Source organism: Lutjanus erythropterus, chromosome 4 (genome assembly GCF_056507025.1).
Source record: "Lutjanus erythropterus isolate fLutEry1 chromosome 4, fLutEry1.hap2, whole genome shotgun sequence".
Classification (NCBI taxonomy): domain Eukaryota; kingdom Metazoa; phylum Chordata; class Actinopteri; order Lutjaniformes; family Lutjanidae; genus Lutjanus; species Lutjanus erythropterus.
Genome location: NC_139320.1, coordinates 23618340 through 23636263, shown reverse-complemented (window position 1 = coordinate 23636263; position 17924 = coordinate 23618340). Strand labels below are relative to the sequence as shown.

The 17924-nt window shown below is 37.3% G+C and overlaps 2 protein-coding genes across 3 annotated transcripts in view; both read right to left on the bottom strand.

The window, feature by feature from the left end:
* Nucleotides 1-10801, bottom strand: part of LOC146328379 (glutamate receptor ionotropic, kainate 1) — a 34676-nt gene extending 23875 nt beyond the window's left edge. For both annotated transcript variants that reach the window (XM_084717385.1, XM_084717386.1), the window contains exon 1: nt 10412-10801. In XM_084717385.1, coding sequence (XP_084573511.1) covers nt 10412-10496 — 85 coding nt within the window. In that variant the 5' untranslated portion in view covers nt 10497-10801. The remainder of the gene's footprint in view (nt 1-10411) is intronic.
* A 4457-nt stretch (nt 10802-15258) lies between these two features.
* Nucleotides 15259-17922, bottom strand: LOC146328378 (claudin-8-like). Its single transcript, XM_084717383.1, has one exon. The coding sequence runs from the start codon at nt 17161-17163 to the stop codon at nt 16075-16077; it is 1089 nt and encodes a 362-aa protein (XP_084573509.1). The 5' UTR covers nt 17164-17922; the 3' UTR covers nt 15259-16074.
* Between the last annotated feature and the right edge of the window lie 2 nt (nt 17923-17924).

Here is a 17924-nt window from a genome sequence, read left to right as displayed (position 1 = left end):
AACATATTGAAACATCTTCCTGTGCAACATGGGCTCAGACTCTCTACACATGAGTGCCAATGCTTCTCAGACGTGCAGCACGTCCATTATGAGAGGAAATCATCTGTTAGAATAATATTTGCATCCACACAGGCAGATTTTTTTTTCTTTCGCTAAGTAAAGCTAAATGGAAGCTCTCATTTGATCCATTTTCAATAATAACAGACTGTTGCTGCAGCTAGCTCAACTTGCTCATCAGCTCCCAGCTGGCAAAACCCTTTTAAGCTTGCTGGAGAAATGTCACGTTGACACTAAAGACCTCATAGAGGCCTACTTTTTTCCACACAGAAGCTTTTTTTCCTCACAGCGTTTTCTCAAAAAATTTTAAGGTTAGTACGGCTGAATTCTGACAGTTGCGTAATGTGGCCCAATTGTCTGTGTGCTTCTGCCCCATAATGCTACAAAGGGACCTGGTTGAGATGACAGGATTTAATCTCATTCAGAGAAAAGCTCGACCTTTAGTGACTTCACCCTATTTGCACGGCTTAAATTTCACAAGCTGACACAATAGCGAGTGGGATGATTTGGTTAGGAAGACACATTCTGTTCATTATAGGCTAGCGTCACAGCTAATGCATCCACGGAGTTAACATACCCACTAATACATTATCATGGCAGACATTTAAAAGCATCCCATATTATCTTTTCGCTCTCCTCTTTAACGGTAATTCATTCTGGTTCAACAGATGAGCACTTGCACCCATTCACCTCACACAGTCATATTTCCCATCGTTTTCAATTTACTGCCCTGGACAACAGTCACCTTCGATGAAATCATACATAAACGTGTTCCCACAGGCTCGTGATTTATAGTATCACATAATCCAGCCTCAAAACAGAATGTAATTTACTGTAAAGAGGTTAAAGGCTAAGTGTTTCTGCTCAGGCTGCCAAAACACTCTTCTCTGCATGTTTCTTTCACAGTTGCCTCCTTTATTTTGGACTGACTTTTCTGTGACCTGGATGTTTAATGAAACATCCAGGTTCTATAATATAAATTGTGGAGGTTTCATGACTTTGAAGTCCTATTAAGTGCTTTTCTGCCACTTGATATGTCCAAAGAGTATTTTTTATTGTGAAATTTGATTGTCATTCTCTGCTAATCCATTGCTGCAAGTGTATATAAAAATCTCAGCACTTTTAAAGGTCCATAAAAACCACAATGAAACCGCAAAGGTAACCTCTGAGGTGTCTGTTTATAGAAAAACCCCTTCATTGTCCCTTCATATTACTCTGGAAAAGAGGGAAGACTGAGAGGCTTAATGATGCTGCAGTGGATTAACATCATCCACTCTTTTCATGTAGGAACGACATATTATATATTGTAAGACTAAACATTTTTCATTTACTAAAACAAAATCATCAGGCATGCAAAGGGGGATTTTTTTCATCATGTCTGCCTTTCCAGTAATTATTTTAAGTACCAACTTGCACGAAAGTAGCACTTTATAGAGCACGGACATGTTTTTTTTAAATTTGGCATTTTGTAAATGTGATACTCGTGTGTGTATTAGATGTAGGCCTGAAACTAATCCTAATTTTCACAATCATGTCATTGGTAATTAGTTTTCAAAATGTAGCATCTCCAGACGACTTATTTGTATGACTAACATTTAAAAATTCAATTTACAGTGAGATAAAACAGAGAGAAGCAGCAAATTCTCACATTTGAGAGCAAATAAACAAGAAGTGTTCTGCATGTTTGCTTGATAAAGTTCTAGTAGTTAATCATTTGACTAATTATACCAATAATTAATCAACTAATCATTCCAGACAAATAAATTGTCTCAGTTTCTCAAAAAAATTATGACTAGTAAATATAGGGGTAATTGAAAAGTTTAATTGGTTGGCTGATTAATCAGGCTGATTATCAGAGACTCTTTGGGCTGATTAAAAATGTCTACAGATGCATTTGCAGGACCCTTGTCTGAGTGGCTGCTGGAATAATTTCAGCGCTCCCCCTTCTGAGTTTTGGGAACGTGGTGAAACATTTAGTTTTGAGCCCTGTACTGCTGTAAATGTTTGCTTAAATTTCCTCAGTCACGCAGGGTTCAACTTTGCTTTGTTCTGCTTGCCTGGTCGGGTAGGTGGATCAGAAATCTACTTGCCTGAGGTTACTTTTGTTTTTTTTAATAACAACAAAGACCAAATTTAACTGTCATGTTTGAGAATTAAAGTAATTTTTTCATGCAAAAATGTCAAAATATGCTATTTTTAGCCAGTAAAATATGAAGATTTGCTACTTTTCTCTGTTTATTATCATATTAAACTGAATATCTTTGGGTTTTGGACTGACAAAACAGGACATTTAAAAGACACCGCTTTGAGAAATTTTGATCAACGTTTGTGACACTCTATAGACAAATTCATTATCGATTGATCTAGAAAATTATCAGCAGATTATTTTCTAATAATGAAAATCTCGTTAGCTGCAGCCTTAAATTAATCGATCATTAAGTTGTTGGTGATTATTTTTCTGTCGACTGGACCAGTCAATAGTTATAGTAGTATAGTCAGTACTAGTTTGAAAATGTTATGACAAACCCACTTCCTTGTCCTGAGATGGACTCATTAACCATGTGTGTCACATTGTTTTTCTACTAAAATATTGTGTTCAATTGTTTTTTAACCACTTGTCCAGTCAGGCATGTGAGTTGCCAGATTTACCAGCCTGACATGTCATTTTATTTGCCCCTGGCAAGTCGAGCCCCTCCTCCATCCCCTTTTCTAAAAGTTTCTCCCGTCATCCTAAATGACACTAAACAATTATCAGAAGTATTAATCTTTATCCAGGAAGGAATGACAAATATAAACAAATATTTTCAACCAGCATGTCACTCTGGGCTCGTTTGCTGCCTTTTCTGCCTCTTTGTAGAAAACTCCTCCAGTGGCTGCAGTCTGACAACTGCTATTTCCCCTTTCTCTTTACACAGGACGAGTAAACACTAACCAGTGCCTTCAAAATGAGCTGAGACCAAAACTGTCAAAATTTCATTTCAAGATTCATTTCTCTTTCAAACACAATCATTTTTCAGCTGTCTGTGTGTGCCAGGGCCACAGGGTGGGGGGGTTGTTTCAGACTTGAGAAGATCATTCTGAAAACCATCCAACTCTTAATCCACGCGCTGCTCCAGAAAGATGACGGGTCTAGCATGCCACGGCCGGCAATATGGATATATATTAGTCCCGCCAGGCACGAGCGCCTCATACAGTGTTTTACATTCAGTTACATAAAGAGCAGCATGAAAAACATTAGGATTAAGGCCAGAAAAAAAATCACTGGATTGTCACCACCTGCACACAGGGTGGGCAGACTCATGTGAGATTCAGTATCCTTATCCCTGCTGCAAATTCCTCTGCACGTCTGTTTCACCCAAGCCTTTCAAATGTAAATCATTTAAAACATTTGGGGTTTCAGTGATAGGATTTCTGAAATAATACATTCAGGGTTAAATGTTTGGTCTCGCTGCACTGACGTTCACAAGTGCATACAGAAACAAGGCCAGTTCTGAAAAGTCAGTTTCTGTGTCTTAAATCAAATATGAAATAACACACATGATTCTTCCTGCAAACAAAACAAAGACTAAAGGAACGCTTTTTTTTAAAAAAAAATCTCTGCCATTTTCAGAAGTCTTAATCAATAGTTCAATTACCCATGAACACAAATCATAAAGATGCCATTTCAATTCTGCAATAGTTTGCAAATGACCTCACTTCAACACTGAGGCTACAGATGGCAATAGGTCATTGCACTCTCTAACAGGCTTTGAAGCATTGCCTGTGAAATTGTGATTGATTTGGAAGGAGAAAGGGCCTTTAAAAAGCTCCCCTTGAGACCTTGATTGTGAATGACCTTTTTCTTTGGTGTAGCATAGCCTCAAACCCCAAACTGAGAGAGCCTTGTCTGGACTCCCTGGTCACTAAGAGCATGCTTGAAAGTGCCAATCCTAATTATGGTTACCAAGCCTCAGCGAGCAGCTGCTAGGACCTGTTAAAGTTCCTAATTCTATCCACTGGAATATGCAATTCTCAGTCCAAAATACAATAACCTTCTCCCAAATTTGCCAAGAAAATGCATCCATCTCAACGTCTTTGAAGTGACTTTTTTCCCTTCAAGGTGTTTTTCCATATTAAAGGGGAAATAAACATGAGTTTTGACCAGCCGGTCTTGATGTTTGTCTGCTTCAAGTGCAGAGGCAGTAGCAAATGTCACGGGCCTTATTTAGGATTTAGCTACAAAAGAATCCAAGTGGCAGCATCACTGCATCATTTCCAATTGGTGATTTTGTGATTCCCCCCCCCCCCCCCTCATTCTTTAGCAGGGCTGTGAGAAGAAATGGTCCAGTTTGTGCTAAAGGCAAAAATAGCTGCTGCTATTTAGACTTTCTGATTTGCATTTTTTTATAGCTGACCTCTAATAATATGCATAAAAGCATGTATTAATTCCAGTGCTCAAAATGCAGCCAAAATATGTATTGCATTATCAATCAGTGAATAATAACAAAAGCACAATATGAGGCAGTGTACTAGGGCTGCAAGTAACAGTTATATTCATTATTAATCTGTGATCATTTTCTTGATTAATTGATCAGTTGTTTGGTCCATAATATGAAAGTTTTTTTATCCAGAACTCAAAAATATTCAGTTTACTGTCGTAATAACTAAAAAACACATGAATATTAACATTTTAGAAGCTGAAATCAGAGAATTTGGGCTTTTTTCCCCAAATAAATTACTCAAAATGATTAATCGATTATCAAAATAGTTGCAATTAATTAGATAGTTGGCAGACTAATTGATTAATCAACTAATCATTGCAGCTCTACTCTGTACCACTCCATAAAATAAAATAAAATTGGCTTATAAAGTCATAATTTAATAATGTATTGATATTCCATTACAGCCGAGTTTATTTCATGTACTGCCTCTTCTGTTGAGAAATCACTGTAACCTCATTAACAGTCCTACAGTAGGTCTATCAGCTTAAGTTGTAAATAAAGACAGGCCTGTTAACAGCTGTCAGACAGTGGCAGCTCAAATCTGGGTAGGCCACTGTGTACCAATAGATATATATTTGGTTCGAAGGTTTTATATCTGAAATGAGCTACATAAACTATTTACACACACAGCTTTTATTGTCAGCAAAAGATAAATATATCTGTTTTATTGCACTGTTCACTTATTCATTTCCTCTTTGAAGCTTGGTGGAAAGGCACATCCCACAGTGACAGAAAAAAAAAAACATTTATCTCTCCTCTCATTTCCACCTCAGATACCATCTTAAATTTCTGTTTAAAGTATAATGAGTTTCTTGATTTCCAGAGAGCAACTCGGGGGATTCAGTGTGACGGCAGTTTGTCTGCAGTTCAGCATAAAGAGAGCGTTGGTCCAAGCAATCACTGCTGGTCCACAGCAGCAAAACACCACTGGAAAATATTTATACTGTTTTAAAGTAGCTAGCTGGGCTCTTTGTTTGAAATATTGTTGGATTACATACATTATTAATACACCCGAGGAAGTTATCAACTGTATCAGGAAGTGACTGATCCATCTGTTAGCTTGGTTATTGTGCAGCAGAGCACTAAAGCTCAGCTATAATCACTCAGTTATTATCATACCCTTGATCACCATCATCCATCCAGACATCTGGAGTGAAGCAGCAACCATACTCCACTTCATTTTGGTTTCAAATTAGCTTATATTCAAGTGGTTGAAAACTGAGGCAGGAAATCGTAGTCTTAGAGTATCTATATGGATTTTTAATTAAAAGACCTTGCAAAACACAACACGCCTATCAGAAAAGTAATTACATTGGGAGCATAATTAAGTATGGACCAATGAGATTGAGTCCACATTGATGTCTGGAGTGGCGTTCAATGATTTCCTCAGCCTTTCAGGCTTTTAAGTTGAGCAACTTGAAATCCTGGAATTGTCTGAGATACCTGGAAATCAGCCAGCTTTGATTACAGCTCAATACAATATTTTAAATCCATCCCTTTTCCTGGCTGAAAGCCTTTACCACACAGCTAGAGCCCAGCTAATACCAGTATCTATTACTGAGTTTTTAAAAAATCAATAATTTATTGGCCCATGTGCATCATTTGATATAAATATAATTAGGTAATTAAAAATTTGTGACCAAGATACATTTCTGGTTGACAAACTATGTAATAGTGACACCTCTTCTGTACTGCAGCTTGTGGTCACTTGATAGCTAGCTATGTAGCTAATAACAGACGATTTTAGAGCTGCAACAATTAGTCCATTAATCGATTATGAATCGATTAATAAATGAATTGCCAACTATTTTGATAATTGATTAATTGTTTTTTTTAAAGAAATAGTCAAAATTGACTGATTCCAGCTTCTGTGAATGTGAATGTTTTCGGGTTTCTTTACTCGGTTTGTGGTTTATGACAGTAAACTGCACATCTTTGTGTTGTGGACAAAACAAGACATTTGAGGATCTGAGGATCTTGGACGGGTGATCCACATTTTTCACAATTTTCTGACATTTTGTTGACCAAACAATTAACTGACAATGAAAATAATCATTTGTTGCAGCCGTAGATGATTTATTGTCTATTTCTACTTCAGATGAACAGTACCAATATAAAAAGGCACCACTGTTTAAGATGCTTTATATTTTTGGTCAGATCTGAATAGTGGTGTGGTGTCTGAATCAAAAATTGATTGAAATTATCTAAATTGAAAACCAGAATCAGCAGTTCTCATGGTATTATTTCATTTTAAATAAACAATTCAAAATAATGTAGTCGTCAGTGTTTAAATCAAAAACTGAATCAAATCATGATCTTTAAAGTCAAAAGTCAAATTGAATCGTGGATTTGTAGAACTGTGACACTGCTGGATTTGAATCTTTGTCCTCACTTATTTCAGGCACATCCCTCTACTCTTAACACTGAGTTCATGCAAATTGAAAAAATGATTTTGTGACATGAAATTGTGAAATGCTTTTAATGGTAAAATAAGATTAGAATATAAAATAAAATTAAAAAAAAAATCTACCCTCTGTGGCTGTTGCAACATGACATTGTGTCCTGTAAACAATCCTGCCTGAACACAAGCTTTTTAGCAGCTCTGTCTGGTCGCTTTTTGAGTGTAACTCCAAAAAATGGGTCATGGAATCATGGCTCTGAGCATCTTTAAATTCTGCACTTCCTCATTTCATGGAGTCAGACAAACCAACACTGTAAATTGGATTTGTTTTCAGTACTGGTGCAGATAAAACAGGGAATAAGAATCTCACACTTTTGCCGAAGACACATGGATCAATGTTCTCACTCAATACACTATTAGCAAGCAAATAAACAAATGGACAAAAGAGTAAGAGCTGCCTGGGATCATTTATATTTTAGTAATTACAAGTTTGAGCTTGGAGGTGAAGATACAACTATAAAGTTAGAGCAGATATTACTAGCCAAGCTTGACTTGTGAGACACTTTAATGTGTCTTATAAATACTATTATCTATACTCACTTCTCAAAAATAAAATAAGTTAAAAAAAACAAAACAAAACAGGTACATCAGGATATTAAAGCCCAGCTTCTCCCGCAAGGAAAAGCTTTCTCCTTGATATTTGAACACTGCAGAATTTACTGGGTTTTCTTTTTGTTTTTTTGTTTTTTTGTTTTTTATCAGCACTTTATGATTAAATGCATTTTATAAAGAAAGGACGAATGAAAATTCGTGCTATGGCTACCATTAATTACTTTCCAATATAATTTTCAGGATCACTGAGCTTCCATCTCATCTTTAATAGGCCAGACAATGCTGTGGGGTGATGCATGCTAGGAGGTCACAAAAACAAAAGATTCTGCTCGTGCTGCAGGCAAATGCTGATAAACCCCTTAGGCTATGCTTTTTTTTCATAGACTTCTGTTTCTCCCTTCAGTGCAGAGAGCAAGAAAAATATCAGGGATCAGGTTAAGGCAGCTGGTTGGACCTTATTTTAGTCCAGAAACCCAAAGTAAGAGGTTAACGAATCTTTAGATCCCGATTGTAATCTGTGATTTTGCGAATCTGTGCAATTATCACATGAAGGGGAGTCTTTTAAGGCAGAGGAACACAATGACGTAGTGTTTTGCTTTTTCTCTCCCCATCCTGGGCAAGTTCCCAGTGAGACCCCCCCACCCCCCACCCCCACCTCAACAACACCACCAGCACCACTCCAACCTGGGCCCATGCCAGACTGTGAATGAATGAGGGGGTCCTAACCAGTCTACTATCTTCGTTTGATGTGGAGCACTGAGGTTTCTCTGTTTATGGGATAGCTGCTTGTGATCCACCACCAAAACATTTAGACCGAAAAAATAAAAATCAGGATTATAATCTGAATCAAATCCACCTTTTTTTTTTAAACTGCTGGATGTAAGACTGTTAAACAGGGAGATGATTATATCTAATGATATTTCTCTGGCTGGTGGTTGCTAGTTGCACCTTTCACGTCATATGGGTTGATTCATAAATAAACAAATTAGATATCACTAATGCATAAAGCATGCAGGCAAGAGGAAACAGGAATTTAACAAACAGCAAAGCACAGTGGAGGCCAAGCCACAAGCTGCTGCTTCTGTGCTCTCCCCAATGATGAGATTTGGTCGCTGCCTAAGTACCATATTTGGGGAAGAGACTTTCTGCATAAAGAAGATTAGTGTTAGTTGTTTAAGGGCTTGGGGGAGAAGATTTACCATTATTACCAACCCCAGTGAAAAGAGTGGAGGCCAGTCACAATCTGACGCTGGCACTTGCCAAAGACAGAGAAATGTTAATTGAACCAAACCACACACCATATGGGAGAGATTATGATGTGTGCAGGTCATGAAGAGAATGACAAAGATTAGGTGGCCTCGGAGAGTGATAGATGATTTAGACAGATTAACAATACAGAGCACAGATCGGGATTGTGGTCCTGGCCTATTAGCCTTTTAAGTTATGCAATGCCACAAGTCTGATTGTTAAAGTCTTTAGAAGTAGAGGGAATTCAGAGTTGCCCTGAGCATTGAACTGAGCACAGAGTCCTGAGGTCTAAATTAAAAAAGTCATTTTTGTGATGCAATCTTCTAACCCATGAGAGGAACGGTCTATAACCAATGGGAGAAGAGCAGACAGCATTAATTTGCTAGCAAACACCATCTCATTGTTACAAAGTTACATCAGAAATCAAAGGGGGATAGTTGGAGCAAGAGCTAATGTTTGTCTAGTTACAAGTGCAGAGTGAAGTTGAAAGCAGAGTTCTTGTCAACTCTCAAAGGCTTAACCGACAACTCTGGACTCAGATCCACGCTCACAGATGTCATTGGCCATCAGCACACATTTGCACAAAGTCTAAATAACTTTGGAGTTTGTTAGGCAGAAGTGAAACCAAACGTAACGAAGTCTCACGGTGACTGCCCACCCTTTATTCTTTAGCTCTGTATCCATTTCACATTCCTCTGTGCCAAAGACATCATCATGCCAGCAGTGCATGCTGTCAGATGCAGCAGTAGGCCAGCTTAATCACTCATCTGCCTCTGACCTGCACTGTCAACATGGAGGGAAAGAGAGGGAGAGGAAGACTCTGGTATTAGCCAACCAAAGTGGATTAACATGATTTTGATGAAAACCAATAGAGTTGTTTCATGTGGACAACCCAGCACACTGTCCTCAGTTCCTCCCTTAAAAAAAAGAAAAAAGAATCTAATAATGAAACATATAAGGATGCTGCACAGACATCACAACAACAGGAAAAGTCTCCACTGAACAGAAATATTTTTTGCCAGTGAAATCACACAGCTGGATGCTGGATATTATAGGATACTGATAATATGATAGCAACAAGAGTGTTACAGCAACAAATAATACATGTAACATAAAAAGCACTACAGATGTTCTGAGCACCCTGAACATACCGTGACTCCCTGTTGTAAGTTTTGGTTGATAGTGCCAGCAGTTAAATGTAGTCCTGCACCCATAAACTTTACCTACAGCATCTGAGTTGCACAATTAAATAAATGAAGGGTCCTTGCATGACATTCGCATATAATCTCTGCGTGCATTATCCTGGTTGTCTTTAATGAGATATAATCTTTATTTGATCATCTTTTAAAGAAGAAACCGTATATGCTGCATAGCCTTTGAGAGATAAAAGTATAATACTTTATGATAATGCCACAAAAAAGACTTTTTCCCTCCTTCTCTTAATTATGTATACAAAAAGAGGGTATGTTGTAAATTCCAAAGCGTACCAAGGTCTTGCAGTTTTATGATCAAATATTTAAAAACGCTGATGAGTGCACAGTGCCAGTCTGCACATTAATAGTAAATATGAATGACATTAAAAAAAAAACAATATTAGAATCTTCCAACTTACCAATTCTCAGGACTTGCTGCGAAGTGAGCCAAAACTCTGCCATAAAGTACAGCAGTGAAAATAACAGTCCCTTCCTTTTCGCCATGGTCCTCCGGCCAGAGTCGAATTTAACATTGATTATCAGTTTTTCTGCCCTCGGTAACTCATGCTGATAACTTGCCAGTCCTTGTATCCGTAACGAAAATAAACTGGCATCCGACCCACATCCATCCCTCACACATTGTGATGAGAAAAATAAAAACACACACTCCTCTTGCAGCTGTCACTGATTAGAGAAGAACTCCGGTTTTCCCATGCTAAAATCCTTTATGTGCCACTGAGGTTTTGCTTCCCATATTCACTCTCCAGACATCCCTCTTATCATGTTTTTTTTTGTGGTGCACACTTGAATTGTAGGCTGCAACTGAGGAGGAGGACCGTGCGCTGTGCTCCTCCTGTAAAGCTTGCACGGATAGAGAACAGCATTTCTGGTTACCACTTTCAAAATAAAAGATGAATTGATGACCATGTGGCAACGGTAGAGAAAATTTAAAAGGCAGGTTAAAGAGGAATAGGCTTCATATATTTCAGCCATTAAAATTATATTTTAAACAATGTGTTGTATAATTTATCAGTAATTTATTGATTTTCTAGAAATGGCAGTAATTGTACCTCAGTTGACATTGTTTTGTTCAGTGAAAGCATTTGAACAATCGGGAAACTAAAACTTAAAATGAGAATGAAAAAATGAAAATGAGAAAAAACATTTAAAATGATAATTTAAGGAAAATGCACAGAATTCGCAACACTAAAAACAATATACCGAGCATCCAACACAACTTTACTGTAGACCATCAAGCTGTGGTTGTATATATATTTTGCCATGTATAGATACATTTCCATTTAATATTACATATTTATTGTTTTATTGTGGTAATCTGACCCTTAATTAGCCTTTCTCTCAGCACTGTGCCATTTATCTTTTTATTTATTTATTAATTTATTCTCATCTTACATTATACATACTTTTCCTTACATACAGCTTATTCCAGTTAGGGCTGGGCAACTATATTGATATTATATTGATATCTTCATATGCGAATGAATTTCATCTTGGATATTGTTATATCATGATAAGCAAGAAGTGTTGTCTTCTACTGGTTTAATTACAGTAAAGTTATGTGATTTTCTGAACTTACCAGACTGTTCTAGCTGTTAATTATTTGCCACTACCCACTTATTTATTATATCCACACTACTGAAGGCACCAATAGTCATATCTAGAATAATGTCAAAATACACATCAAGGTCAAAAATATTACGATATTTTTTTTTTTTCCATATTGCCCAGCCCTAATTTTGATATTCAGCTAAACATACTTAATTTATGTTTCTGTTCCCTCAGTCCCCAGGCTTTAGTCTTGTAAATACTAAATTTAAATGTTTACATGGATTTTTCTGCATCTGCTGGCACCTGCCTTACCCATTATTTGAGTGCTTTTATTATGAAATCAGGCTCGCCTTGTTTCCGGTCTCACTCTCACTGTCTTTGGCCGACTCAACACAGCTGAGCGTCCCTCCCGTGCCGGCGCTCAATTGAGGGCACAGTCAAGCCACTAATCCACAAACATGGATACGTCCTGAAGATTAACTTCAAATCTGGCAACATTCGACCTCGACAACGTCTTTGCTTTGGTACACCGAGGAATGATTAAATCTTTGCTCCAGTCCTGATGGAAACGCAAATCTAATCTTCAAACTGGTCTGTGACGCTCCCTTGAAGATTAACTACCTCAAACTGTTTATCAGACACAGTCTCATAGTAAAATATGTGTTCACGTTACCTTAACCCACTTTGCTTCTTTTCCGTGAAGAAGACCAATTCGGGATGGGAGTTAAAAAGTTCTGTTGGTTGCTCTGTTGCACCGATCAGCAGCTAGTGATGATGCTCCAAACCACGTCTCCCAAAGCATGGGAGAAGCATCAGAGCTGCTTTAAGGGTTTCTCAGGATTAGTGTAATCTTGCTATTATTTCATTTCCCATAAATTAGCAAAATTAGAGACTGATAGTTGAGAATAATTCCTCTGTTTACACACTGACAGCAAGAATATTCTCAATTGGCATTTTCTGGGATTAGGGTTGCAAATTTTGTGCGCTTCCCTTAACCGATATTTGAACGTGTTACCAATCAATAATTGCTTAATCATAAGATTAGAAACACCTGCCTGTTTCTCTGATTAAGATTTATTCAATTGTAGAGGCACATTAGTTATGTCAAGCATTAATTCATGAAGCATAAACAATTTAAATGAACAGAATTATAACAGCTGCTCCTGTCTGCTTGTCCTTATTTAACCAACGACGCTGGCAAACAAAACAAATGAGGCACAATTACTGTCATTCTAGACTAACAAGGCAGACCATACCGAACTGGGAGAAAACCTGAAAGCTCCATAGAAATTGTACACAAAACATAGTGTACATTGACAATTTAAGATCTGAGCAATCATTCATGGAATGATGATTAAAATTACAGTACTTTATCCAAAGGTGCAGTGCAACTTGAAATCTCTTGATGATGAAAAAGTCAAAGCTGGTTAAACTATAATTCAAGCTAGGTCTACAGAATATGGTCACCTTGTTTTGCCATAAGAAACACAATTTTATTAAACCTATGATTTGATATAAAATAACATACAGTAATGCTGAAGGATGAAGACTATAAGAATTCAGTATAATGTGATATTTTTTTTAAATTAGGGGCGTATTATTCTTTTGACACCTGTAGTGTGAGCAGGGAAGGTTGCACTGTCTGTTCAGGCTGCAGGACACTCATCACGTTCTCTGGCATCATCTAGTGGTGAATAATGATAGTGTCTCGGATTAGTTCAGACCACTGTGGTGTTAGGTGCCGTTAGGAAATCTTAACTGCCGGCATATGATTGCTTCTTTCAAACAGTAGTCACAAAGTATTTGTTGTTGATCTAGAACAGATTTTTAAATTCAAACCCAGTTCAGTAGCTCTCTGTGAAGGCCCATCCAGCTCATCCCACTTTTTTCATACTAATACAGTTTGACAGACATAGATTTTTAGTTCAGTGCCATTGTTAGACCAAGAATAAGCTTTAAACATTTTAACAGTTTATTATTTATTTGACCTATTTTTCTCATTTATTTCTATACTGCTATGCACTATTCTTGCAGTACACATGGACAATATGCAGGGTAACATTCTTAACAGATGAAACACGTACAACGACAATCACAACAAATGTAAAATTATAATGAACAGATGGTTGCAAAGATGCAAAACATAAGGCCATGATGTTCCAAACAGATGAAATCCCATAATTCTTTCTAATTTTGGAAAGTAAGCCCACACCACAGTTTCATGAAAACAGCATAAGGTCACCTTTATTTACACTATCAACAACACCAGTAATGTTCAACATGATCAATTATCCCTTTTTTTGCATGATTATTTAAAAAGGTGTAGAAAATTTTAAAATGCTATTTAGTCTGGGCGTCAGGATACAAGCAAGATAATCATCTTGCCACTAATATGTAGCACTTTAATTTGTGGTGATGGTTGAATTCTTGATGCTTTATGTCAGGCATATTTAATTACTTTTTGGAAGGGCAAAATTAAAAAAAAAAAAAAAAAAAAAAAAAAAAACAAGCCCCAAGGCCCCAAGGGGCATGACATTTATATTTCCTGGCGGTAAATTTAGGAATTTAAATGTATAAAACAATGTGCCTCTTTATTTTTTCTCCACTATTTGTTAAGAAACGTTATGTACAGATACAATAGAAATATCTCTTTTAATATAAACACAAATTCCCTCTGCTGAGTTAAAACTTCTTAATAAATAAATGTTTCTGTGCTTAACAACAGACATTAGCAATGAATGGGCTAATTAGCCTCACTACCAAATGAAGAAATTATTTATTTGTGCTTTTTATCAGATCTATAAATGATCAAAGTATCAGATTGAGGTTGTTGAAGATGCATATTTGGCTCATGGGCCACCACTTGAACAGGTGTTCTTTATATCTTTTATTTACATTGATATACTGTATAGTTTGACAGAACTAGATTTTTAGTCCAGTATCATTGTCACACCAAGATTAGGCTTTAAAGGAAGACTTTTACTGCCACCACAAGGTATTTAGTGGTAGTTATTTATTTTGCGTTTTTACATATTATAATCATTTGTTTATTTTACTCATTTTACTTATTTATTGACAGTTTATTTCTAAACTGCTACACTAGCAACAAACATGGACAATATGCAGGAAACCATTCTTAATAGGTTGAAACAACAGTAATGTAATAATGACAACAATTTTAAGAATATGATGAGCAGATGGTTACAATGAAGTAAAACATGAGGCTATGATGTTCCAGACAGATAATTTTCCATGTTTTATTTCTATTTTGGGAAAGTAGGCCCTTACCAGAGCTTTATGAAAATTGTCACTTTTATTTTTGTTCGACCTGATGAAATTAGCCTTTTGTGCATAATACAAATATAAAAAGTGTAGAAAAATGTAAAAAGCTGTTTAGTCTGGCATCAAGATTATCCTGATACAAGCAGACGTAACATAATTAACCTTCATCTTCCCACTATGAAGCAGTTTAAAAGCAGGTATAAAGCTTATGAATATAATCTGCTGAATGTTTTTTTTTTTTTTTTACATGAATATACTGTTTAGTTTGACAGAAACAGATTGAGTCCAGTGCCATTGTCACACCAATAATAGGCTGTAAAGCAACACCTTTACTGCTACCACAACATATTTAGTGACATTTATTCTTTTATTGCATTTTTAGCGTTTAAACGTTATTATTGTAACATTCTGAAACACGTATACCACAAAAAATCTAAAAATATAACGAGCAGATGGTTACAAGATGCACAACATAAGGCAATGGTTTTCCAAACAGATGATTTCTCATAAATCTCTCTATTTTGGGAAAGTGAGCACATCTTCATGAAAACAGCATGCCCCCTTTATTTACACTAACAACACCAGTTATGTTTAACCTGATCAAACAACCTTTTTTGTATGAAACTAATCAGAAAAAGTGTATAAGTAATAGAAAAATTTAGAGCGCTCTTTAGTCTGGGGATCAGCATACTCCTACAAGCAGAGAGAACATAATTAACCTTCATCTTGCCACTAATATGAAGCACTTTTTAATCCTGTTGTTGTTGTTTTACATTACTCTATAGTTTGACAGACATTGAATTAGAGTTCAGTCTCACACCAAAAATAAGCTTAAAATAAACACTTTTACTGCTACCACAAGTGACATTCATTCTTTTATTGCATTTTTGACAATTTATCCCTGACATAAATTTGTTTATTTTACTCTTTTTTTCTTCTTCATTTCTATACGGCTACACAGCCTTTCCTAGCAACAAACCTGGGCAATATGCAGGGCAACATTCTGAACAAGTTCAAAACACATGCAGTAGCTAACCACAAGAAAATGTAAAAATATAATAAGAATTATAAAAAAGAAAATATATTAATAGTATTAAAAAAAAGCAGAGATAATAATTTTCTTTCATCTTGCCACAACTTTGTAGCAGTTAAAATTCACTTTTGATGATAGATTATAAAAGAAGAGTGTCTGAAGTTTAAGCAGCTATAAAAACTCACTCATAATTCTTCTTCAGATATATACACCAGGACTACTCCCACTGAGAGAGTCTGCTTGAATTCTTGATGCTTTATATCCTATGAAAACAGGAGTTTGTGGAACCGGATGAAAACTGGACTGGCTGGACGCAACTTGATTACCGGTGAAAGTTGGTAGATACGGCGTGGTGTTTTGGCTTATGTATAGTGAATTACCTGGTGTGTACAGACTTCCAACATGGTTAGAACTCCTCATGGAGGAATGGTGAGCAATGCTACCTTGATATAACATCGATGCACTTTCAGGGAGACCTGGGTTGTAGACAACATGAGGGTTGATTATGGCTCCTTCATTTGTCATAACCTGAGGGACGTTTTGCAGACGTTTTGCAGGTTGTCCAACAGAGCCGTTGTTCTGCAGAGAAGGTGGGTACACATTTGATCGGAGGCTGGAGAGAGTCGAGATAGGATGATACTGCATAAGAGTAGGGTTGCCGGTTGCTGGCTTGTAACTGAGCAAGTTGGCTGGGTGGTACACATCGAATGAACCTTTGTGTGAGGGCATGCGGTGGCAGACAAACAACATGGCTGAGGCGAAAAGGAAGGCGCCGGTCACCCAACCGATGTAGAGAGCCTCCCCCAGCTCCCTCCTCTGGGCATCAATGAGCAAAGGATTGTAAAAATCCCGAATGATGACATGTCCTGTCCATGACACGGGGATGAAGACACAGATACAGGCCATGAACTGCATACCACCTGCAACCTTCAGGATAATGCTTTTAGCCCAAGAATTACCCTGAAAACAGGAAATGCACCGCATTCCTGCCAGACCCGCAAGGAGCCCCAGCCCCGACAAGGCCAGAGAACAGCACATCAGACCCCTAGCCGCCTGTAACTCCGGGGGCAGGAACAGCAGGGAGTCGTACACCTTACACTGCATCCTGATGTTGGCCTGTCGGTAGCAGTTCATCCACAAGCCCTCCCAGCGGGTTTCCATCACAATTATGTTCTCCCCAATGAAAGCGGTCACCTTCCACATGGGCAACCCAGTAGTAGCCGCCGCCCCGATCAGCCCAATCAGGCCAACACACATTGCGGCTATCTCTGAAACACCTTGAACCATTGTGCAGCGTCCAAGAGTTCAGGTGTACAAATTCAAAATGAGGTTAGCTCACATCAACGATAAATTCTTTAGTACAACATCTCACAATCTAAGTCAGAGATGTGTCCAAGGCAGCAAGGATCTTCTCATCTGATACAGTTTGTGTGGTGTAAGAGGTGGTTTGTTATGGGAAAGATGCTTCGCCGTCACCTGGTTGGCTCAGAGCAATGGGGGTAAAGAGGATTTCTGCTTATTTTGTGTTTATGGTTCCTCTGGCTATAGTGGTAGATCTGAGCCATCAGCTTCTCCAGCAGTAAACACCAACAAGATATACACAAAATACCAGAAAACTTCAGAAAAGTGTTTGTCCCTTGTTTTTATTCTCCATAATATGTGATAATAAAAAAGTGAACAAATGTACAGTGTAGCAGTTCCTGCAGTACTTCTGTTGTCCACAGGGGAGCATAGGTGACTTTCAAGGTGTTGGAACAGACAGGGAGCTCACATCAGAATCCAAACACATGTCTTGATAACAGCAGAAAAAGACAGTATTGTCATTACATCACCAGAATTAACAAATATTTTCAGTATGAAACAGTAATGAAATGACTTAACATTTACTGTAAAAGACTCCTACATTCTGTGGAGTTTTTTTTTTCTGTTTGGAAAAAATAAATTACATCCAGTGTATAAAGAATTGAGATTCTATAGTTTTAACCAATGCTTTTAAACTAGTGAAATAATAATAATAGTTTAGAGCTATTATACATGACTAGACAGAC

Excerpts from the sequence above, each read along its gene's own strand:
- LOC146328378 (XM_084717383.1), bottom strand. The coding sequence starts at position 17,163 with ATGGTTCAAGGTGTTTCAGAGATAGCCGCAATGTGTGTTGGCCTGATT.